This window comes from Rhinoderma darwinii, chromosome 7, assembly GCF_050947455.1.
Source record: "Rhinoderma darwinii isolate aRhiDar2 chromosome 7, aRhiDar2.hap1, whole genome shotgun sequence".
Taxonomy (NCBI): Eukaryota; Metazoa; Chordata; class Amphibia; order Anura; family Rhinodermatidae; genus Rhinoderma; species Rhinoderma darwinii.
Window position 1 is genome coordinate 108,525,559 of NC_134693.1, and position 26,733 is coordinate 108,552,291.

The window sequence follows — 26,733 nt, forward strand, 5'->3', positions numbered from 1 at the left end:
AGGGAATAGCCCATGCAGCCCATTAAATAGCCTTTGAGATAATTGGCCAATTGCCTTTGGTCCCTTGAAAAAAAGGCAGCTACATGTTAAAGAGCTGTAATTCCTAAACCCTTCCTCAAATTAGGATGTGAATACCCTCAAATTAAAACTGAGAGTCTGCACTTTAAAGGAAATGTGTCGCTAGAAATTATTATTTTTTTCTAGTAGTTAAATAATTATTATTTAAGTGATTACACATTGTTTTCATTTTTTTTAATTTTTTCACAAGTCAGGAAATATTATAAATTAGATTCTAATTTATAACATTTCCATGTGCTGGTCACTAGAGGGAGCAGTTCCCAAAATTGCAGCATGGTCAATGTGGTAAAGCAACCTCATTGCTTTATGCTGCAAATTTGGGGTAAACACACAATCCCCCCTCTCTTATTCTGGCTAGTGCCAGGAGAAGGAGGGGGTTGAATCTTCAAACCTCCTACACTGTGTGCCGCCATTTTCTGAGCGACTGCACAGTGTAGGAGGATTAGTTACAGTGCTCAGCAGACAGTATAACACAAACATACACGAACATAAAACACACATCACATACACGAACATAACTTACCTGCTCCTGCCGCCGTTGCCGCCTTTGCTCCTATTCCTTGCGCCTTCGCTTCCTTGAACATATGGCCGGAAGCCGCGGCCGGAAGTCGTCATCTTACTGTCCGGCAGCGGCTTCCGGTCCACATGAAAATGGTGCCGGATTTCGCTCTGCCAAAGACCTTCCTTTTGGTCTGTGTGGGAGCAGCGCATGCGCCGTTCCCACACAGACGGCGTACGCTGCAGTGAATGGAGCGGCTCCCGTTCGCATTCTCTATGGTGTTGTATGTGCCGTATTCCATCTCTGTATGTGTCGTTAATCGACACATACAGAGATGAAAAAAAAAATGGCAGCCCCATAGAGAAGTAAAAGTAAGAAAAAAGTAAAAAGTAGAACACAAGAACACAAATAAATAAAATTTATTTTAATATCATACTAAAAGCAATTTAAGCTCATATTGATTATATAACTGTATATTCAATATAAATACAAGCTAAAATGCCAAAACTTGTGTCACTGTCCAAATAATTCTGGACCTAACTGTACATATACATTACGACAAAACAAAAACATACATTACATATATTACATTATATATCATATAATATATACATTTATTCTTATAAAACACCTTCTTCAAAAAGAGGGTCTGCAGCAGTTGATGATTGTATTTTTATCTATATTTCTATGAGTCTATAGCAACTGGGCACAATATTGTAGAATATACAATGCAGGTGCTGCAAAACCTCTTTGTTAGGCTGGGTTCACACGAGCATGTTACGTCCGTAATGGACGGAACGTATTTCAGCCGCAAGTCCCGGACCGAACACACTGCAGGGAGCCGGGCTCCTAGCATCATAGTTTTGTACGATGCTAGGAGTCCCTGCCTCAACGTGGTACTACTGTCCCGTACTGAAAACATGATTACAGTACGGGACAGTTGTCCTGCAGCGAATCCAGCCTAAATGGGGAAACTTCAGATCAGTCAATCAGTGATACAAAGCTCTTGTCTTTTGTAAAAGGTTCTGCAGAAGTTGTGGTTTGGATTAGGGCCTGTTCACATCACCATTTGCCTTCCGTTTGGAGTTTCCATTCATCTGTTCCGTCAGAGGAACAGATGAATGGAAATACAAACGGAAAGTATCATTTCTGTCTGCAATACCATTGCTTTCAATGGTATTCTTTGGTTTTCAGTTTTCATCCGTTCCGCTATATTTTAATTTTTTTCACGGAAACAATAGCGTACTATGCTGCGCTATTGTTTCCATGAAAAAAACCCGGAAACCTAGCGAAACGAACACAAACTGAAACAAAACAAATACCACTGAAATAAATGGTATTGAAAACGATACTTTCCATCTGTCTTTCCATTCATCTGTTCCTCTGACAGTACAGATGAACGGAAAGCCAAAACGGAAGGCAAACACTGATGTGAACAGGCCTATGTACAGTGCTGCTGTAGGCATATTGCAACATTTCTTGTCCAGGATGCCAAAGTGACTCCAAGCCAATATTATCTATAGTGCCCCCAAACAATGCCAACCACAAAATACCCCAGCCGATGACATATACAGAGCCCCCAGTCAATGCTATCTACTGAACCACTGTCCTCTTCACAGTCAGACACAGCCCGCTTTCCACAGCTACAAATAAATATAGAAATTCTTCCATCCTTCATGCACCCTTGCACAGTCATTACTTGTGAGTGGCCAGTCGGTAATTCCCTCTTCCTGTGCCAGAGGTACTTACAGCTGTAATGACATGTTACAAAGCATTAGTGAGGCCTCATCTAGAATATGCAGTCCAGTTCTGGGCTCCAGTTCATAGAAAGGATGCCCTGGAGTTGGAAAAAATACAAAGAAGAGCAACGAAGCTAATAAGAGGCATGGAGAATCTAAGTTATGAGGAAAGATTAAAAGAACTAAACCTATTTAGCCTTGAGAAAAGACGACTAAGGGGGGACATGATTAACTTATATAAATATATGAATGGCGCATACAAAAAATATGGTGAAATCCTGTTCCATGTAAAACCCCCTCAAAAAACAAGGGGCACTCCCTCCGTCTGGAGAAAAAAAGGTTCAAGCTGCAGAGGCGACAAGGCTTCTTTACTGTGAGAACTGTGAATCTATGGAATAGCCTACCGCAGGAGCTGTCACAGCAGGGACAGTAGATGGCTTTAAAAAAGGCTTAGATAATTTCCTAGAACAAAAAAATATTAACTGCTATGTGTAGAAATTTTTTACTTCCCCTTTCCCATCCCTTGGTTGAACTTGATGGACATGTGTCTTTTTTCAACCGTACAAACTATGTAACTATGTAACTATGTATAGATTGGAAATCATTGATAGCTTGGGAGAAGGTGGCACATCAGGGCATGCAGGTTTTTGTTATTAGGTTACAGAAAAATGGTTTTGTAATGTGATTAGGATTTCATTAATTCAATTATTGTTTTTCAATGATAAAATTGTTGCAAAAGTTGCACAGTTTATAAAGTGACTCTCCACCTTTTATCATCAAGTCATTTTTAGGTCCAAACGCATGTGGTCATTAATTTCTTAATTTATCATTAAAAAAAGTCAGAGCACTGTTTTCTGATACAGAAGTACAAATCCCTTGCATGAACAAAGATTTAGATAAAATATATAAAAAATAACATGCTGGTTTTCACCACCTGTCACTAGAGGGAGCTTAGAAACTTTCTGCGTACTGTTATTATTGAGTTCATCATATAATCATGTAAGCTCCTGAGCTCCCTCTTGTGGTGGCTGCAGGCAGGCAGAATGTTATCTTTTAAATCTCTATGTAAATGCAGGGGATTTAAAGTTCTGTATCAGAAAGAGGAGCTCCGATTGCTATAAAGAATTATTAAGGAATTAATTAGCCCAGAATTTTTAACCTATTTAGCCCAAAATAAAAAAGTTCTGCATGATAGTTATCACCTGGACAATCATTGATTTAATTGTCCCCTTTTGCCCCTTTCCCCCGCCAATCTCTAGTGTTGTTATTTATATGGGGAAACTGATTAACAAAAAATGTAAAGGCAGAACATTGTTGTGCTGTGCTGTAAGTCCCACACAAACGTTACCGAAGTGTCGGGATTGTGAATAAACATCGCGTTCTGGTTGGACGCGATGTCTATTAACTCCCAAGACACTTAAGTAACGTTAGTGTGTGTGTATGTGACTGCACATAGTGATCTAGTAAGATCACTATGTGCAGAGTAAATGAATGGAGAGAAGTGTTTGACGCTGATTGGTCACTGATTGGTCAGCGTCATACACTCCTCTTTACAACACCCACTTGGTCAAAAAATAAAACACGCCCAGTTGTCAAAATAAAAAACACTGCTGTAATCTACATTACAGCGCCGATCACATTATGTAGAAGATAGGCCACTTATAATGTGGTGGCAGAGCCTCTTTAATAAGGCACAGGTAAAAGTTAATAGGGCAGTTTCGGGTTTCGTGTTCAGGAATGGGGGCATCTTTGTTCGTCATTAGAGACTTTGAAGATGGGCAAGAAAAATTTTGGTTGGGGGACGGCGTTCACCTTACCGCGGTGGGAATTGACCTTTCGGCCCTTCGAATTAAGGAAGGCATAGAACGTGCCCTATTACTGGGGGGGGGGGGGGGCTCTCTTGCTTAAATGTTGTCTAAGTATGTTCATTTGGCGGATTGGGGGACCTTGGAATTGGTGGTAAATTGTTGTGGGGCGGATTCATCGGGGGTATGGTCCCTTCCGAATTTATTATTGACTAGTGGTCTGGTCAATTTGGTCTCCTGCTGGGTGGTGTCCCGGGGAGTGGTTGCACTTTAGGTCAGCCAACTGAAGGTATGATGGTGCCCCTGAGCCTGTGGGGAGACGGCTGGGAGTAAAAATAGAATGCAGATGGGCTGGTTGGTGCCAGACTTTTGTAGCTCCAAGGACTCCCCTTCCATTGTTATACCATATGTAAAGTGTTTTTTTTATTATGTATCTTTGTCAATACAATGGCTGCTGTGGCCAAAATGTATCCAAACCAAAGCTGTCCGTGTTTTTTATAGGAAAGGGTTTAAATAGGAGGCCTGGCCACCAGGAGGGTAGCTTTAGTATTTACATAATTTTTCCTAAGACTGAGCGAACTCTACATGTATTCTACAATCAAGTCACTTTATTGATACTACTGGTATTATTATTGAAGTGTCACTATTGCAAGTAAAGTTAAATGATCCTTAAAGAGATCATACTCCTTTTCTAACATGGACTTGTACTGGACTGCGTATAACACCTAGAGGTCAGGTACCATACACTGTAACACTCTTGCTACACGAAGTGTTGTGTGTCGTGTATGTTGCACAGCCATGGGTGGTTGGGCTTTTTGTGAAAGATAGAAGCATATCAACCACAAGGAACTACGAAGACGCAGAGCACATCCAAACGAAGTGACTGTGGCAACCCTGTAGCTGACGCAAAGCTGCGGCAATGTAGGACAGACGTCAGCCGACAGTCACTTAGAGCATAACACTTCTGTGATGGATCAGTGACACATTCCATTATCCTCTACCCAGGTAAACAATCAACTAATAATACCATCCATTGGCTACTGTTTGTACTACCTCAATAGAACCCTTTTAAGAAAAGTACTGTAATGTGGGGTAGCAAATAAAAGTTCTTGTGAAACTGCCTCCTCTACCGTGATCATCTCATGTACTGTGATCATCTACTGATATTTATCCATAACTCTACTTCTACATAGTAAAAGGGGGTACCCGTGTACACCCGATTTACAAGTATAATAGTAAGTGACTAATCTTAATCCATTTAAAGCATTTGCACATAATTTTTAAACATCGAAAAACCCCTTTAAGATTGCAATCTATCTAGGTTTCGGTTTTTTTCAAATAAAACTTGAGTTGTTTTCAGCATGAATTATACTGTATACTGTATATGAAGAGTGAATAGTCACTCAGTGCCAACATTACTAAATAGGAACATTCTCTGAAACACTATAAAATGTATTCCATCAAATGGTTTAGAACTGGATAAAGTCAGTTTGAGCTAAACTTTTCGTCTGTGTATTCACTTCAAGTAGCTTAGTAATGAATGTTATTAAACTAGGTTTCCGTCAACTATACAGCTATAAACCATGCCAGCTATATTTGTTACAGTAGAATATATATGACTAAATTTTAGAAATCCAATATTCTTGGATAAATAGCACCTATGGGATACTCCCTGAATGTATACATCGAATAAATCCAGGAGTGTTAAACGGTGAAAAGAACATATTCACCCTCCTGCTCTGTTCCCACCTATGCCCTTAGCCAACCAAACTGTGAAGCATTTATTCCTTCTTACTTGCGTGTATCCTGTTTACCCTCACACTTTTAATGGAACTATTCACCCTCCTTTTATTTAATCCAGTTCATGAACAATTTACTGATAGGCATCTAACAATTATTGGCTGCAGAACTAGCCGAGTCCATCCAATAGGAACTATTAGCCGGCATCGGCGTGACCCTAATCATCATCATATTTATAAGAGGTGCTCTATAAATTGCTCAGCCTTATAAGTTGACTTGTCTGTGCTGTGATATCGTATGTCAGAGCTGCCATCAACATTAAGGTATATGTATATATGCTTTCTTGATACTTAGTTTGCTCGTAATTAGAGAAAAGGGATACAAAATGATATTAAGGATATTAATGGAATCTCTACCACACGTGGTGGATACATTGCATTGCTTTCTATCAGAGGTGGCACTATATAGGAATAAAGCAATAGATTCAAAATTGTCTGTAAAGATGTTTTAAATTATTTAAAAAAACGTTATTATACGTGTATTATATTACTTTATTGTATTTCTCTCATAGCATGTCTTTACTTTTCATTAATGAGCTATAGCGTTAAAAGCTAATTAAAAGCAGTCACTGGAAACATTAGCAAGTCGGACAGTCATTTACCATTGTAGCTTTTATTTTTGAATTGCCTCCTTAAAGTGAAATGTTAAATACTTTTGTGTCAAAAAAGACAAAAGTATAATAGGTATGATACCTTTATTGGCTAACCATAAAAGTTCTATATGCGGCTTTCAGAGCACACAGGCTCCTTCTTCAGGAAATTCATTTAATAAATAGGAAATAGAAGACGGAGCTCCTTTCTAATACATATGTACTGCAAATTTGGTCCCTAAATGCTGAACATGAGACTGAAGAGGGGCTGTGCATGTTTACCTGCCACATCCTTGCATGTTAGAAGGTTATAAGTAAAGAGCTCTGTACATAGAAATCAGTGTGGATCTCTGTCCTTACAGCCACATAAATGTGTATGTTATGTATATAAAAGCGGCTCCTCAATAGCTGCAGTTTATGAGTTCAGAATATATATGCAATGTAGATATATGCTGAAGTGTTAATACTAGAGGTGCTTAGGCCTCATGCACACGGCCGTGCCCGTAATCACGGGACGCGATTGCTGGCTGCTGCCCGCATTTTCGGCCTGTCTTCTTATTTGCAACGGAAGCGTTACCATTGAAATCAATGTTAATGCAAATGGAAAGCTATGGTTTCTGTTTGGTTTCCATTCATGGGTTCCTCTGATGGAAAGGTCTAACGGAACCCATGAACGGAACCCCAATGCAGATGTGAACGAAGATTTAGTGGAGCAGGCAGAAGCCCCTGCTGACTGCTACTCCACCAATCAGCGCACACTTCACACTGCAAGGAGTGGAAGGAACATTTCTCCTCTCTGTTGTGCGGCCGTATGTGAAATCCTTCCCGTGCCCCCCCCCTTTTTACTTGTCAGTCCGGCGGGGATCAAGAGAAGGGGTTGTAAAAAAAAAAAAAAATGTTATCAAATTTTTATTACTCTCATTTGGCAACGTCCCCCGCAATTTTCCGTCCTAGGCATTGGACCTCCAGTGCCTAGTGATAAATACGGCCCATGGTACATTTCTTTAAAAAACTTGAGTTGTTTTTGATCACGGGTCCCCTTCTCCAGTGCTTATGAAAAGGCACAATATTTTTAAAATGATACATTTTGATCCAACTTAGGGAATCCATCTCTGTTGATATTACAAAAGTACTATAAGGAATTGTGTCGTACATACAAACCCTAGCTAACTGCTAGTCTGCTCTAATGTCTTCTATACACTGCATACATATGTTTTGCCCCACCTATGCACATTATTAAAATATATCTTGTCTATACAGATTCGGAATATAGTATTGTAACTTTTTGTATTCACTTTTTTTCATACCTTAAAATATATAAATTATTCACTGATTACTTCATTTGTTCGTTATGGGCACATAATATTTATATGTATCTTCCACCATTATATATTTGATTGAATTTGTATATTCAGAGGAAAGGGACAATTTGGGAGGGAGGATTTATCTACAGCTCTCTTTACATTACCGTCTAAACCTTTTGTATACTAATATTCACATACACTAGTGATCCATGTGTTTCCTGGGGTTGCGCATGTGCGATGATTCGTTTGATTTACGGAGTCTCTGCTCCGGGCTTTATGCTCTGTGCTTGTGCCATCTCCCAAGTGACGCAACCTAAGAGCGTTTGATGGCCCGGGACAGTATTCTTGCGCTATCTCAACTAAATCACGCGAATGTGCGGTTGACGAGGTCTTCCATTGGTAGAAAGCACATCACCTGAACGTTTCAGTTTGCTAATTAAACTGGGCATGAACATACCTCTATGACTACATCGCTATGACTACGGTCGGGGTAAGTATAAGCTTTTTTGAATTTATTTTATTCCTGATCTCGTTCCGCAGCGAACATGCCGCACAAAAAACTGCACGACAATTTGATGTGTTTTTTCAGGCGGAATTCCCTGCGGTTTACAGGATGGATATTCTGTGTAGTTTTACGCAGCGTATCTGCTCTGTGTGTTCCTACCATTATAGTCAAGTTGCTCTCCCCCACAAAACTTATCTCTAAAGAATCCTTTCTCCCTCACACAACATGTGCAGTTAAGTCCCCCTCTCCCACATATGATTTATAAGAAGCTCTAAAGCCTCATGCACATGGCCATACCCGTAATCACGGCCCGTGTTTGCGGGCACGGCCGGCCGCGAGCAGCCGCCTGCATTTTCGGCCCATGCTCCCATACAAAGTATGAGAGCACGGTCCGTAGAAAGCAAAAGATAGGAAATGTCTTACCCTTCTACAGCCCGGACACCTTTCCGTAAATAAACGTGAAGGTGTCCGTGGATAATAGAAGTGAATGGGTCCGTAATTGCGGATCGCAATTACAGACGATTTTTACGGTCGTGTGCATGGGGGCTTACACCACAAAATAAACTATAAAGAAGTCCCCATTCCCCACAAAAAAAGATTTATAAAAATCCCCCCAAACGTCTATGACATTTAGAGCAATGTTTCCTCCCCCACAAAATCGATCTATAAACAATCACCATAAAGCACCTATAACCAAGTCTACCCGCCCCCACAAAATCGATCTATACAGAAGCCCCCATCCTCTTACAGATATCATTTATAGTTCCTTCTTTCCTCCTCCCTCACAGAGCACATAAATTAACATAGATTAAACTAAAGCTGCTGCTCTTACTAAACTCTGGAGGAGTCTTCATTGTGGCAGCAGCAGAGGAGACCTATGGGAGGCCCTGCAGGTGCTGAGTCTTTTTGCAGACCAGGCTGTGCTGATTAGGCTTCGTTCACATCTGCGTCAGGCTTCTCTTAATGGGTTCCGTTAAACCTTTCCATCAGGGAAGCCCATGAACAGAAACCAAATGGATACCATAGCTTTCCGCTTGCATTACCATTGATTTGAATGGTAATGCTTCCGTTGCAAATGGTTTCCATTTGTCTCCGTTCAGTAAGGTTTCAGTTTTTTTGTCGAAATCAATAGCGTACTCAACAGACAGATCTAACGAAACCCATGTGAACGAAACCTTAGTGGAGCAGACAGAAGCTCCTTCTGACTGCTGCTCCACTAATCAGCGCTCACTTCACACTGCAAGGAGACGAAGGAACATTTATCCTCTGTGTCATGCGGCCGTACGTAAACCCCCTCCCGCGCCTCCCCTTTTTTACTTGTCAGTCTGGCAGGGAGCAAGGGATCAATAGCGTAGTCGACTGCGCTATTGTTTCTGCCAAAAAAACGGAAACCATTTGCAACGGAAGCATTACCATTGAAATCAATGTTAATGCAAACGGATGGATATGGTTTCCATTCATGGGTCCCTCTGACAGAAAGGTCTAACGGAACCCATGAATGGAACCCCGAACGCAGATGTCAACGAAGCCTTAGTGGAGCGCGCAGAAGCCCCTGCTGACTGCTGCTCCACCAATCAGCGCTCACTTCACATTGCAAGGAGAGGAAGGAACATTTCTTTACTCTGTCGTGCAGCCGCACATAAACCCCCTTCCACGCCCCCCCCCCTTTTTTTATTTGTCAGTCTGGCAGGGATCAGGGAAAGGGGTTGTAAAAAAAAAAATGTTGTATAAAAATTTTATTACTCTCATTTGGCGCCGTCCCCCACAAGGTGCTGTCCTAGGCATGGGAACTCCAGTGCCTAGTAGTAAATACAGCCCTGGGTACATTTCTTGACTTGTTTTTGGTCCCGGGTCTTCTTCTCCAGTGCATATGAAAAGACACTTTACCAATATTTTTAAAATGATCAATTTTGATCTAACTTAGGGAATCCATCTCTGTTGATATTACAAAAGTACTTTAACCCCTTCACGACTGCCATACCGCTAGACAGCCACAGACACAGACAGACACAGACACAGACACAGACACAGACACACACACACACACACACACACACACACACAGACACAGACAGACACACAGAGACACACACACACACACACACACACACACACACACATAAACAAATAAATATATAACAAAAATCCAAAAGTGTTTTTTTTTTACATTTTTAGTGATTTGTCTGCTCATAATAAAAAATTAACACATGGAGTTAACTCAACTAATCTAGAAAATGAAAGCCTCATAAGTCTTGTAAAAAACAAAGTAAAAATAGTTGGGATATTCAAAGCGGTTGCAAAGATATTATCGTTTAAAAAGTTCAATATCGGAAATGGAAAATTTGACCTGGACACAGGGGCATTAATGACCCTTGGTTGTGAAAGGGTTAAGGAATTGTGTCATACATACAATCCCTAGACAACTGCTAGTCTGCTCTAATGTCTTCTATACACTGCATACATGTGTTTTGCCCCACCTATGCACATTATTAAAATATATCTGGTCTTTACAGATTCATAATATATTATTGTAACTTCTTGTATTCACTTTTTTCCATACCTTAAACTATATCAATTATTCACTGATTACTTCATTTGTTCGTTATAGGGATGCACATTATATTTATATGTATCTTCCACCATTATATATTTGATTGCATTTGTATATTCACAGAGGAAAGGGACAATTTGGGAGGGAGGATTTATCTACAGCTCTCTTTACATTACTGTCTAAACCTTTTATATACTAATACTCACTTACACTAGTGATCCATGTGTTTCCTGGGGTTGCGCATGCGTGGTGATTCGATTTACAGAGTCTCTGCGACGGGCTTAATGCTCTGTGCCTGGGCCATCATCCTAGTGACGCACCGTAAAAGCGGTTGATGGCCCGGGACGGTATTCTTGCGTCTTCTTGCGGTATTCTTATCTCAACGAAATCACGCAAATACGCCGTTGACCAGGTCTCCCATTGGTAGAAAGCACATCACCTGAATGTTTCAGTTTGTTACTTAAACTGGGCATGAACATACCTCTAGTACCCCTTGAAAAAGCTATTTACGCGAAATGCGCGTCTGAGCGCTTCCGTCTTTTGGACCACTTGACCACATACTAATAAAATGGGTAAGACACTTTGCTTATGGTACCCTCTTTGGGACTCTGTTTATATACACAGAAGTTAGGCCGTAAACCCTGTGCGCCTCGTCTGGGCCTCTCCGCCCGACGGATCGGGGCTGCCACCTCCACACAGCCAGCTGGACGTCTCCCACCAGTATACCGTTGTGTCACCGCCGATCGCGGGACACGCCTGTGTCCAGGCCCTTTGACCTCCATGTGTCTGACGGGCTGTCCGACTGGAGCATCGCCAGGGCAGCCCGCCGCAGCTCCATACTCATCAGGACGGGAGACGAGGGGTGGTCCCAGAGGTCTCACCATCTCCGCAGAGTCAGGGCGGCTGAGCGGATTCCTCTCAGACCGAGCCCGCCAACACCTAGCGGGGTCTGGAGGGTCCCTTGAGGCGCTCCATACATGGCGCCCAACTTTTGACAGTGCCTCAGGGCTCAGGCGTTCTGGAGACCGCGTCTGACGAGACCGCTGCCTCACAGGGGATAACGTCACCATCTGAGCCCCAGAGGAGCGAGAATCCACACTGCCCAACGCTGCCGGAGCAGAAAGTCCCATCAGCTCACCACTCCCAACGACCGCTGCTGCAACCGGCTCCATCTCCAAAGGGCTGGCCAGCCCCAGCCCTTCCGCCAACCATGCCATCCCCCGCTCAGCAACTGCAGAACGGAGCTGCACCAACAAGGCCTCCATCAGGTAAGTAGTCAGCCGTGGCAACTCACAAAGCTATCTGATTAGTTAAGGGCACCGACTCCCCTGCCTCCCCTTTATAAGTCTGCCTCGCCCTGTTATTCCCCCTCCCCTACATAACTCCTACTCCTCCCCTACGCTTCTTTAACCCCTTCCTACCTACACTCCTGGTCATACTGGCCTACCTCTAAGTCCTATGGCCGGTGTCCGGCCTGTACTGTTCAGTTCCTGTGCACATGAAACCACAGCCGGAGACAATGGACAAAGCAGTTACGTGTGTATATCACATGACCACTTCTTAATTCTGCTTTGTTTACATCAGAGGCAGCACTTCTCCAGTAGAAGAATTAGAGCCAAATGGGAAATGAAGATGAATTAGTTACATAACTTCCCATCTTAGGCTCTTTTGCACAAGTACATCGAAAGTGGCCAACCCCTTTAAAAATGTTATCCACTTTGGACAATACTTACTTGTTAGATCATTCCCTTGACAATAAGCTAATCACAAATTGGTAGCCCTAGCCTGGGCCAGCTCTAGGTTTATGTGGGTCCTTGGGCGACACAGACCTAGTGAGCCCTTTTGCGGGGGAACTCACACCGGCAGTAAAACGTCAGAAAACGGTAGTTTATGCACCCATATAGAAGTTAGGCCCTCAGTTTGTGCCCCCATATATACAGTGCCCTCTGTAGCTAGTGCCTCAGTGCCACACAGCCCCACTGTAGATAGTTCCACACAAACCCCCTGTAGATAGTGACACAGTGGCCCCTGTAGATAGTGCCACACACACCCCCGGAAGCTAATGCCCCAAACACACACACACACACACCCCATTTAGATCGTCCCACACACCCCCTCGTAGATACCGCTACACCCCCTCCCTGTAGATAGCACCATTGGGGCTCCCTCTAGGAATGGAATCCCCAGCCAGAGCTTTGCCAACGCTCTGGCCGGGAATTCCTCTCCTGGAGGAGCCCCTGACCTCCCTGTCCATATATGGACAAGGACGTCAGGGGCTCCTTCTAGGAGCGAAATCTCAGACGAGAGCATCAGCAATGCTCTTGGGGGGTTCCGCTCCTAGACAGGGGCTCCCTCTAGGAGATTCTGCTCCTGGATGAGCCACAGCTGCAGCGTAAAGCGTCCGGCGACCGAGTGGGTCCTCCCCAAGTGGAGTGGGCCCCGGCACTTGCGTGGGTTTGCTGGGTGCTGACGCCAGCCCTGCCCACAGTAATCAGCTCTAATCTGCAGCACCACAGCGGAAATTAAGCATTACACTGCCCACTCAAATCAATGGGTTGTCTGTGCAAACAGAACAGGTCCAACAGTAGAAAGCTCCATTTAAAGAAAATTTTGGAGCAATGTAGAACTGTAGAGTGGGCACTCTGGTGGCTCCATGGGATCTTAGACCAATACTTTCAAAGTTCAATATATTTATTAACCTGATTTCTTAGATGTACATTACGGCTATCAACCAATATGTTTTGCTGCAGTCCGAAAAGCCATATATTACTTAGTTTTTGTAGGTAATCTGCACGATTTATCTATAATTTCTGTATTTTGTTTTGTATAATTTCTTCCAATCCTAACTAGAATATCCCTGTGTCATCTTGACAAGTCTCCTGTCCAACATGGTTTGTCTTGTGCTGGTCTACACTTTGTAATTTTGTATACTTTCGCCTGTAAAGAGTGACTTTCTAATTGAAGGACTAAGAAACATGCAGGTCAGTTTAATCTTTCTGTTTTAAGGGTGCTATAAAAGTACATAATATATAATAACATGTATAATAAACTGTTATAAATTGTAAACCTAAAGTTTTTGTTAAAGATAGCTGAAACATAACAATCTAATATAACCAATTAGGAACCTTGGTAATCATAATAATCATTGCATCTATAGCACCAGGATTTTTCTATACCACCAAATAAAAGGGGTTGTCCAGACTTCGAAAAAAGGTCTGCTTCTCTTTGCCCCCAAAACACTGCCACACTTCGCCATGGGCTGTAGCTGGTATTGCAGCTCATTCCCACTTAAGTGAATGTGGTTGAGCCACAGTACTAGCTGCAGCTCTTTCTCATATTAAGAGACTAGTACTACAAAGTCATGTGAATATTGGGGCCTCGTTACAGATTTTGTATTGGAGCCCAGGAGCTGCAGGTTTTTTTTCTGCTGGGAACAGAGGAACAGGAAATAATTCTCTGCATATTCATGTACGCAGGGAGTTTCCAGTGTAGGTTTTTTGGTCGTCTATAAAAATCACAGGGTATTTTGGCACCAACTAGATAAGTATTATTGGGGGAGTTTGTCGACCTACTAGATTGAAGAAAAAAAAAAATTATTTAAAAAATGTTTACTAATATAGTTACCCTTAAACTCAAAGTACTGTAAAATACATAAGACAATGAGTTTCTTGCATATCAAGATCATTTTAATGTAGTGTTATGTATTGTATAAGTGAACTTGACTTTAATTTAATTTTTGTATTTTTTGTGTTCTTTAACAGAAAAGGGCTACTAGCAAGGTAAGCAAAACAATTGAAAAGCGATAACACTTACAAGGGACATATCAGGTCATCTCACAGCTCTCATTGAATCCGTTCCTCTTTTCCTTATGTCCCACTAATGCCACTTTTTTTTTCCCTTTATTCCGCTGTTCCATCATTATGGCTGCCATCAACTTTCCTGCCCTGTATAAAAATGAATGCATAAATTGGCAACAGGATGTTTCTAGGTGCCTATTGCCAAAGGGGTATCATGTATCATTTCATTTAGTAAAAAGTTTAAAACTAATGTGCAAATGTGTGTATAGAATTAGTAGTGATGGCAGTTTTGTAGTTTTTACGCCGGGTTCCCATGGGGCAGATACGCTGCGTAAAAATCTCACAGCATGTCCGACCTGGAACCCGCAGTACATTCTGTCCAAAAAATCGCACCAATTGCGGTGCGTTTCTTCGAACTGAATATTCGCTGTGGAAGAAAGCCGTTCGTACTTACCCCCTCCCTCCTCTGATGTCCGCTCCGGAGGTCAAGTTATTAACATTTTCTCTTCAGTTTATTTCCGTAGAGTGGGCATGAGATTTAAAAAATCTCATCCACTTTGCTGCGAAAACGAAAATAAAACATTTTCTGAGAACTGCTTTAATTGGAAGCCGATACCACATTAAGGCCGGATTCACACGAGCGCGTGCGTTTTGCGCATGCAAAAAACGCGACTTTTGCATGCGCAAAAGGCACTTAACAGCTCCGTGTGTTAGCCCCGTATGATGCGCGGCTGCGTGATTTTCGCGCAGCCGCCATCATTATGACACTCTGGATGTTTGTAAACAGAAAAGCACCACGTGCTTTTCTGTTTACATTCATAATTTTACAGCTGTTGCGCGAATCACGCGCGTCCCACGGAAGTGCTTCCGTCTGGAATGCGTGATTTTCACGCACCCATTGACTTCAATGGGTGCGTGATGCGCAAAATACGCTCAAAGAACGGACATGTCGTGAGTTTTTCGCAGCGGACTCACGCTGCATAAAAATCATGCAACTGTCTGCACGGCCCCATAGACTAATATAGGTCCGTGCGACGCGCGTGAAAATCATGTGCGTTGCACGGACGTATATCCCGTTCGTCTGAATAAGCCCTTAAAAATCAGTTTTTACAAGGGGTTTTCCACTACTACAGATTTTTCCCTATTGATTTCAACAGAAAAAAAATACAGCAAAACCTTGAAAAAAAGGCATGTTTACATTAAAAAAATAATTCTGCACATCGTGTAGTTTTCAATCACTGAGGTGTAAATGGAATTTTTAAAAAGTTAAAGTTATTTTACGCAGTAGAATAGCGATTTCCAACCATTGTAATTCATTTTGGACACTAAGTAAAGCTATTTTTGGTCAATTTATGCTGTGACATCATTGCGTTATCCCTGTACTGTGACATCATTGTGTGCATTATACCTGCATGGTGACATCATTATTTGCCTTTTTCCTGCGCTGCAATACCAATGTGTGCATGTTAAAAAAAAATTCTCTGTATGCAACTCCCCTCTCAGTCCCTATTCTCCCGGGGGGTGGAGCAGTTACTCCATCACTTCTTGTAATAGGTTATGAAATGCCCAACAAGCCCAATAATAGATTTACATCTCTGCAGGATGTAGCATTTTTAACTCTATAATTTCCAGAGTGAACAGCTTAAAGGAAACAATGACTGTGGCATCACTCCGTGAGTCATCACTGTAGGGTTACTTCACTGTGTGCATAATTCCTGTACCGTGACGTCAGCGTGGGCATTATCCATGTACTGTGACATCACTATGTGAATTTCTCTCTGGAAATTGTGACATCGTTATTACTGTACTAAGACTGTATTATCCCTTTGCATTAGGGAAAAACAAAGGGCACAGACTATACACCAAAATAATCATAAGCTTTTCATGTTCTGAATTCACTGCTGAAGCTGGTTATTTGGTATGGAGTCCCTGTGGTTACTTGTAATGCCCCTTGCATATACATAAATAATTGTAAATACAATAAATATGTTGAAAACATTGCACACACCCACATTAAGGTCTTATTCACACGAAAGTGTATTACGTCCGTGATACGCGCGTGAAAATCACGCGCGTCGCACGAACCCATGTTAGTGATTCAGACAGTCAGTGATTTTCAGGCAGCTGCGTAAAACTCACGACATGTCCTATACTTGCCCGTGTTTCGCGCAGCACGCACCCACTGAAGTCAATGGGTGCGTGCAAATCGCGCACGGCACACGGAAGCACTTCCGGGTGACGCGTGTGATTCGCGCTACAGTAGTAAAAAAAATGAATGAAATAAGTAAAGCACCTCCTGCTTTTATATTTGTAAACATAAAAACAGAGTGCCATAATGATGCCGGCTGCACGAAAATCACGCAGCCGCGCACCATATACAGATGCCACACTGAACTTTTGCGCGCGCAAAACGGACACCTTCGTGTGAATAAAGACCAAAAAATACTATCCTGCTTACTCTACTGTTGTCAATAACTTGTTAACTTCTCTGTTATTTAGCCCGTGAATGGTATAGAAGTCAACAGTATAGAAATAATCAGTAAAGTGACGTCTCGCTTTGCCCATAATGTCATAACAAGCAAAGCTATCAATCGCGCCAACATATCAAAAGAAGCCATCTTTGATGTGGATCTACCAAAAACAGCTTTTATAACTAATTTCAGCTTGTAAGTATTACCTCATCTTGTAAGCTACCTCTCAATAAGCTAAGATGGGTCAATCAGCAAACGATTATGCAAATATACAAGATTCACATAAATGTTTTGAATCAAGTAATTGGGACCCGCATCTAGCAGACATTTATGGTACAGTATATCCTCTGGATATGCTATAAATGATGAGAATACCCCTTTAAGTGTATTTGTCCAGTCTCTTCTATTAAGCCTGTAGGACATAATCATGACAGGTTTTCAGCTTTTTAATTAATGTTTCCATTCACTGACAGCAAACAGAAATCTTGAAAACTTTGAGAAATTTAAACGCAAAGTATAAAAACTTGCTTAGCATCTCATTATTCAATGGATACTCTAATTTACATAGAACTGAATAAAGTACTAAATATGAATAAAGAGTAATTTAACCATCAATAAAAAATTTTGGTGCATTATGCTACAGGACAATTGATGGAGTAAGTTATCCTGGGGTAATTAAAGAAAAAGAAGTTGCCAGGAAACAATATGAGACAGCTGTCTCAAGAGGACAGACGGCTGGAATTGTCAGGTACTTTTAACAGGATCACAACCTAAAAACGGCACAGCTCGAAATGCGTAAGCGAATTATTGTTTTTATATGCTTGAAGTAAAAAAAAGGATTTTGATCAAGGAATGAGAGAGTCCTGAGAATTGTTGAAATAATGTTCACAAAATGAACAATAAAAAAATAGTATTTTTTTAAGGCTATGTAAAGCTTTGAAAACACATTATTTTTTATTTATTTTTTAAATAAAAATGTGTATTTGGTTCAACTTTTTAATTGATTTTTATTAAAAATTATTTTTACTTTTTGAGATACAGCTGCTTTGTATCCTGTAAACAGAGCAGCTGTATCTGATACCTGTATCTGTCAGGTCCGTGGGACTGACGGGTTCAGTGTCAACGGGTCCTGCGTGTCTCTGACACACAGGATCGAACTGTTAGGGTATGTGCACACGGTAGCAGGCTTTTACGGCTGAAATGACAGACTGTTTTCAGGAGAAAACAGCTGCCTCGTTTCAGCCGTAATTGCTCCTCCTCGCATTTTGCGAGGCTTCTCTGACAGCCGTAAATTTTGAGCTGTGCTTCATTGAGTTCAATGAAGTACGGCTCAAATTACGTCTGAAAGAAGTGTCCTGCACTTCTTTTGACGAGGCTGTATTTTTACGCGTCGTCGTTTGACAGCTGCCAAACGACGACGCGTAAATGACAGGTCGTCTGCACAGTACGTCGGCAAACCCATTCAAATGAATGGGCAGATGTTTGCCGACGTATTGTAGGCCTATTTTCAGACGTAAAACGAGGCATAATACGCCTCGTTTACGTCTGAAAATAGGTCGTGTGAACCCAGCCTTACCGATCACATCCAAGTTCATAACTTAGATGAGATAGATTACAGGTGGATCAGAGACACGCAGGACCCGCCAGTCCCTCTGACCTGACTGATTCATGTCTCAGCGCTAGATGCAGCTGCTCTGTATACAGCAGGGGTCCCAAACTCGGCCAGGTAAATGGGCCACACATAGAAAAAATTTGAAGTTGACGGCCCACATTACTTTCAAATTTGATACAATACAAAATAATTGTTAATCAATTAGTTATTTGAACTACTATAACAATACTACATTACTATAATACTACATTACTATAACAATACTACATTACTATAATAATAATAATAATAATAAGAAGAAGAAGAATGATAATAATAAGAATGATACTACATTACTATAACAATACTACATTACTATAATAATATCGCTTTGTTTAACCTTAATGGAAATTTGCGAGTTTACTCCACGTGCTTATTTTAACAATCCAGTTTTCCTGTTTAAGTGTCGCTAAATGCAGTCTGGCGCTCAGTTGGCAGCGTTTGGCAGACACAAGAATGTCAAGATTGGGCAGTCACTTTTTAGATAGTGCCAGAGAGCCCTTTGTAGATACTGCCACACACCCACCCGTAAATAATGCTACAGTGCCCTCTGTAGATACTGCCACACACCCACCCAAAGATAATGCCACAGTGCCCTCTGTAGATAATGCCACAATGCCCTCTGTAGATAATTCCACAGTGCCCTCTGCATATACTGCCACATACCCACCCATACATAATGGCACAGTGCCCTCTGTAGATAATGCCACAGTGCCCTCTGTAGATAATGCCACATTGCTCTTTGTAGATAATGCCACCCCCCTAGATAATGCCACAGTGCCCTCTGTAGTTAATGCCACAGTGCCCTCTGTAGATAATGCCACACACCCACCCATAAATAATGCCACAGTGCCCTCTGTAGATATTGCCACAGTGCCCTCTGTAGATAATGTTACAGTGCCTTCTATAGATAATGCCACAGTGCCCTATGTATATACTGCCACAGTGCCACCCAGTAGATTGCTCCATTGGGGCTCCCTCTTGGAGTGGAATCCCCAGCCAGAGCTTTGCCTGACGCTCCATAGACAGTGATGTCAGGGGATCCTCCTGGACTGGAATGTGATGTCAGGGGCAACCCCAGAGCCGATATCCCAGAGCAGAGCACTAGTATAGGCTCTGCTCTGGAACTCTAGGGAAGTTCTTGACATCACTGTCCATATATGGACAGTGATGTCAGGGGCAACCCCAGAGCCGGAGTACCGGGCAGAGCCACATCTAGCACTCTGCCTGGGATTGCAGCTCTTCTCCTGACATCACTATCCATATATGCGGTCCTTTGCCGCTGATTTCGGCGAATTAACCCCTTAAATTTGGCGATCGGTTGCAATCGCCGAATTTTTGGGGTTTCTCACATATCGGCAGACCCCGGTCCGAAATCGCGGGGTTTGCCGATAGTTAGTATGGCAAACGGAAGCCAAACAATGGCTTCCGTGTCTGCCATGGACGGAAGTCCATCAGGACCAACCTTCGGCTGGTCCTGATAGGCTTCCCGTCAGAGTGACAGGAAGTCACTGTGTCGTTCCCGATGCACACTGTCGGCGACAGTGTGCATCGGGAACTTGGAGATCAGCTGTCCCCGACAGCTGACACTCCAGTGTTGCCGATCAGCGGCTCATCGCCGCTGATTTCGGCAATTAACCCGTTACATGCGGAGCTCGATTGCGATCTCCGCATGTAGGGGGTTTGTAGCACATCAGCAGTCCCCATGCAATTGTGGGGGCTGCTGATGCTTGTGATGGCACCCGGAGGCCAGGCAACGGGCCTCCGGGAATGCCATGTATGGAAGCCTAGGAGGACCAGCCTCTGGCTGGCCCTCGTAGACTAACTGTCAGAGTGACTGTGACGTCACACTGACAGTTGGAATACGTTACACTACCTAGGTAGTGTAATGTATTCTAGCAGCGATCAGAGCTGCAGGTCAAAAAAATAAAGTGTAAAAAGTTAAAAAAAAGTTAATAAACAAAAAAATAAAGTGTAAAAAGTAAAAAAATGTTAATACAAATGTTTTATAAAATTGTAAAAATAAAAGGTTTTGTTTTCCTATAATAAGTCATTTATTATAGGGAAAAAATGAAAACGTTAAAAAAAAGTGCACATATTTGGTATCACCGTGTTCGTAACGACCCAAACTATGAAACTATAATGTTAATTTTTCCGCACGGTGAACGCCGCAAGCAAAATAAACGGAAAACTGTGAGCATCGCTACCCTTCCCAAGATATAAAATAAAAAGTGATCAAAAAGTCGCATTTACCCCAAAATGGTACCAATAAAAACTACAACCCGTCCCGGAAAAAACAAGACCTCCCACAGCTTTTTTGACGAAAAAATAAAAAGTTACGGCTCAGAATAGCGTGTCTCAGAAAATAAATTCTTTTATAGAAACGTAATTTTATTGTGCAAACGCTGCAAAACGTAAAAAAAAACTATACACATATGGTATCGGCGTAATCGTACCGACCGGCAGAATAAAGTAAAACGTAATTTATTGCGCACGGTGAACGCTGTAAGAAATAAAGAATTTAAAGCGCCAAAATCGCTGTTTTTTGGTCACCTTAGCTCTAAAAAAGATCCTGTGGGGTCAAAATTCTCGCTATACCCCTAGAAAAATTCCTTGAGGGGTGTAGATTCCAAAATAGGGTCACTTTTGGGGGGTTTCCACTGTTTTGGTCCCTCCGGGGCGTTGCAAACCCAACATGGCACTGAAAACCAATCTAGCAGAATCCGCGCTCCAAAATCCAAAAGGCGCTCCTTCCGTCCTGAGTCTTGCTGTGGGTCCAAACATCAGTTTATGACCACATATTGGGTATTGCCGTAATCGGGAGAAATTGCTTTACAAATGTTGGGGTGCTTTTTCTCCTTTATTCCTTGTAAAAATTAAAAAATTCTATGTTTCCACAGAAAAATAGGTGATTTTCATCTTCACAGACTAATTCCACTAAATTCTGCCAAAAAAACGTGGGGTCAAAATGCTAACTATACCCCTAGAAAAATGCCTTGGGGGTGTCGTTTCCAAAATGGGGTTACTTTTTGGGGGTTTCGACTGTTTAGGTATCACAAGACCTCTTTAAACCTGACATGGTGCCTAAAATATATTCCTAAAAAAAGGAAGCCCCAAAATACATTAGGTGCTCCTTTGCTTCTGAGGCCGGTGTTTCAGTCCATTAGGACACTAGGGCCACATGTTGGATATTTCTAAAATCTGCAGAATCTGGGCAATAAATAGTGAGTTGCGTTTCTCTGGTAAAACCTTCTGTGTTACAGATATTTTTTTATTACAAATGAATTTCGGCAAAAAAAATGAAATTTGTAAATTTCACCTCTACTTTGCCTTAATTCCTGTGAAAGGCCTAAAGGGTTAAAATACTTTCTGAATGTGGTTTTGAATACCTCGAGGGGTACAGTTTTCAAAATGATTTATGGGGACTTTCTAAAATAGAAGGCCCTCAAAGCCACTTCAGAACTGAACTGGTCCCTGAAAAAATGGCCTATTTAAATTTTCTTGAAAATATGAGAAATTGCTGCTAAAGTTCTAAGCCTTGTAACGTCCTAGAAAAATAAAAGTACGTGAAAAAAAATGATGCAAACATAAAGTAGACATATGGGGGATGTTAACTAGTAACTATTTTGGGTGGTATTGCTATCTGTTTTACAAGCAAATACATTTAAATTTAGAAAAATGCTAATTTGTGCACATTTTTACTAAAATTTGAAGTTTTTCACAAATAAATATTGAATTTATTGACCAAATTTTTTCACTAACATAAAGTACAATATGTCACGAGAAAACAATCTCAGAATCGCTTTGATAGGTAAAAGCATTCCGGAGTTCTTACCACATAAAGTGACACATGTCAGATTTGAAAAAATCATCTGTGTCCACAAGGCCAAAACAGGCTGTGTCCTAAAGGGGTTAACGACATATCGATTTGTTAATTTAGCCGCTGTTATTTACCATTAACCAACATTATTTCTATTAGGTCTTCCACAGTTTAATGTATTTAAAGGCTTAGGATAGGGCTACATCTAGACTTTTTATTGCTCACTACAAAAAAATTCTCTCAGAAATCGTTGTCCACAGAAATGGATTGAACAGCTTGAAAAGACCTTCACAATCGCTTCAGTCAAGCTTGCGATTTCTTTATTTAATTGCTACATTTTAGCTTTTGTAATCGATTTTAAAACATAGTAGCCATTTTTTTCCTTCATAGAGTAATCTAAAAATCATTAGTAAACCCCTTGAAAATCACTTGATAAGATTTTTTATTTTTTTGAATCAATACATTTTTATTGAACTTTCATAATAATTCACAATAATCCAGACGTTCAGAATCCTATGAAGCTTGATAAGATATTGATTACGGTATAGAAAAAAAATCTCAGGCGATAATTGATTTTTTTCAGTGGAAAAGTCAGACATGTATTCTGATATTCTTAACACCTTTTCAACTTATCATCTACCCATCCTGTTAGGAAATTGTCTTAAATTAGGCTCTTTTTTTTTTTATTGGTGATAAAATCAATAATACCATTGTGCCAATAAGTTTTTTTGACACGTCATTGAATGTATTCATAAATTATTAAATCTGTTTGTAGGGCCTCGTCTGGCAGAAAAACTGAAAAGTTTACTGTATCAGTGAATGTAGCGGCACAAAGCAAAGTTACTTTTGAATTGGTCTATGAGGAACTGCTGAAACGCCAGCTTGGGAAATATGAGATGTTCATCAAAGTTCAGCCCAAAAGACTTGTTAAACACTTTCAGGTAGTATATGTCACATGTTTCTTTATGTTTTGGTTTTCACCTAATGATAAACTGATATGCTGTTCCTATTATTTTACGTCCATTCGGGTCTCTATATGCAGTGATCTTTCAATGTGTCATGAACCATAATCATACGTGTAGGTACGTATCTGTAAAAAGATACAGAATGCACTGAGGTACTAGGTACCTCCTGGTCATCTTAAGAAGAAACTAGCCAAATGCTGTATTTCTTTTTAACATATGCTTGCCCATTTAAATAGGCCATGCCCCCAAACACTAGACCCCAAAATAAATTTAGATTCAGATTTTTTCTTAATAATGTATTGTAGTGTTGAATACAACTTTGTAATTGTTTTTTTTTTTTTTTTTTTAAAGTAACTTTATGAGATGCAGCTTCTATGTATCCTGTATACATAGACGCTGTATCTTGCGCTGAAACCTGAATCCGTCAGGTCAGCGGGGATACGGCTTCGGTTACAGCGGGTCCTGAGTGTCTCTGACATCTAAGTTATGAACATAGACACTCAGAGACAGTCAGAGACACTCAGGACCCGCTGCCACCAAACCGTAAGTCCCTCTGAACTGACGGATTCGGGTTTCAGCGCAAGAAACAGCTTCTATGTATCCAGGATACAAAGCAGCTGTATCTCAAAAAGTTGTTTTGTTTTTTTAATAACAACAATTACAATGTTGCATTAAACACTATAATACATTGTTTTATTAAAAATAATTTAAAAATAAAATTCTGTGTACATATCCTTTAACTTTCTCTGTCTGCATTATGTTTTGTAATATCTAAATTTTATTTCAGGTATAGATTCATCTTGTAGATTCTCTCTCACATTAAACTCCTGTTTCAGATCGAAATAGATATCCATGAGCCACAGGGCATCAGCTTCCTAGATGCGGAAGCATCTTTCATAACGAATGATCTACTACCAAACATCGAAAAAAAATTCTCAGGCGTAAAGGTAACATTTCTAGAGTATGTAGTGTTGATGATTATGATAATAATAATAATAATAATAATAATAAGAAGAAGAAGAAGAATAAAAATAACAAGCATAATAATAATTGCTTTATTTTTACTTAACACATAAATTGGAATTTTATTTTGATGTGTTTTTCTATTTAGCTCTAATAAAAAATAAACATTATGTTAATTTAAGTCCTTCCCGCCGCAACCACTTTTAGAATTTTTACTCATTTTTTTCTCCCGACCAGTGGCGTAGCTATAGGGGTCGCAGCGGTCGCACTTGCGACCGGGCCCCTAAGCTTGGGGGGCCCACGGGCCCCCGTTGCCATACTGTACACTTCCAAAAAAAATCTTCTGTGCCGTAAAGCCGGCACTTCCTGGTTACGGTCACATGGTACACTTGGTGTACCATGTGACCGTGTTGTCACGTGACACGTCTTCCTGACAGTGGAGTGGAAGAGTGGGTGCCGAGGACTCCAGGTGAGCTGCAGTCTGTGTTGTGTTGTAATGTATTGTGATGTAATGTGTTGTGTTGTGATGCCTTGTAATGTATTGTGCTGTTTGCGGTGGAGGCGTTAAATCACAGCCCCCCCTCCTCTCTCCACCGCAAACTTCACAATACAACACAATACAGTATAGTACACATGACTATGAGAGTGGGGCGGCAGCTGTGTAATACAGCCATTGCCCCGCTCCTGAGTCCTGACATGTGCGCGCCGTCAGCATGATGTGATGCGGCCGGCGCTGCACTAATGATCTGCGGCACTGAAGACAGAACATGGCACCCCCATGTTCTGTCTTCAGTGCCTGAACCACCGCTCATTAGTGCAGCGCCGGCAGCATCTCCTCATGCTGACCGCGCACGCACTTACTGTCAGGAGCGGGGCAATGACTGTATTACACAGCCGCAGCCCCGCTCTATAACGGCGGAGATCAGAGGAACCTCTCATCTCCGCCGCTATTCTCCTGAATTCTGCAATCAAAGCCGACTGCAGCATTCAGGGGAAAATGAGAAGAGGGGGATGCCCCTGGATCGTGTCACAGGGAATTCCTGTGACGCGATCGAGGGCCATACCATATATGGGCAGACACCCCTGGGGTCTATTGAAGGACCCCAGGGCTGTCTTACCATATTTCCTGTTAGGGCATACTGAGGTATGTCCTAACAACTGCCTGTGTGCTATCTGTCCACAGGGTAATGTACTGGCATATATCTGATATATGCCAGTATATTAAAGTTTAAAAATAAAGTAAAAACAAAGTATGTTAAATAAAAAAAACACACATTCATCTTTTTTACAATAAACGTTAAAATAGGTCTCAATACATAAAATATACACATATTCGGTATTGGCGCGGCCGTAATAACCTGCACAACTATATTTTTTGCATTATTTGTGATGTGTACTCTGTAAAAAAATAAAATAAACTGCTTTCTATCACTTATTGTGAGGCACGAGGTGTGATGAATTTAACCTCCATGTGCCTCACATTAATAGTAATTAACCCCATCATGTACCTCACACATTAACCCATTATGACTGAGAAACATGACGGGATTAATTACTATTAACGTGAGGCGCATTCAAAATTCATCATCACACTTCGTGCCTCACATTAGAAAACGAAAGAACTTTTTTTTTTTATTACTGTAAACGAAGTATCGGTATCGAAGTTCAAATTTTGGTATCGTGACATCCCTACACTGTGGGTCGCGTCCCCCTGGGGGTTCGTGTGAAGACCTCCGGGGGTCGCGAGTCACTCACCGAGGTCCCGGTTCCATTCAATCCTGGAGCAAGGAGCTGACATCTCCTTGATCCAGAAGAGGCTGGACGCAGCTGCAGGCTTGAGGGAAGCCGACATGACCGTCCTGGTAGGGAAAGGGTTAATGTTAAGAGGTGAGGGAAAGGTGAAGAAGCTGAAGGAGGGACGGGGAGGAGCTAGGGGGGACGGGGGGGCCGTTGCTGCGCTTCCCGCTGTTTCTCGGCATTGAGCCGGAAGCAGCGGGAGGAGTAGTACACAAGAAGCAAAGCTCCCACCCTCCCACCCTTGTTTTGTTACTCCTTAGGTCTTCTGTACGTCCGTATATGAGCGTTGTGTTTTATTTTGTGTGTTTATTTAACATGTTTTTCTTTTTTCCGGAGTAGGTTCTGTTGTCATGGCAGCTGGCGGGGGGAGTCCTTGAGGCCAGTCAGTACAAAATGGTG

General features: G+C 41.5%; 1 protein-coding gene across 1 annotated transcript in view; it reads left to right on the plus strand.

The window, feature by feature from the left end:
* The first annotated feature begins 13,758 nt into the window (after positions 1 to 13,758).
* Positions 13,759 to 26,733, plus strand: part of LOC142658084 (inter-alpha-trypsin inhibitor heavy chain H3-like) — a 58,894-nt gene continuing 45,919 nt past the window's right edge. Inside the window, 6 exon segments of the mRNA XM_075833804.1 lie at positions 13,759 to 13,851; positions 14,632 to 14,649; positions 17,167 to 17,333; positions 17,782 to 17,886; positions 23,385 to 23,550; positions 24,411 to 24,521. Coding sequence (XP_075689919.1) covers positions 13,759 to 13,851; positions 14,632 to 14,649; positions 17,167 to 17,333; positions 17,782 to 17,886; positions 23,385 to 23,550; positions 24,411 to 24,521 — 660 coding nt within the window.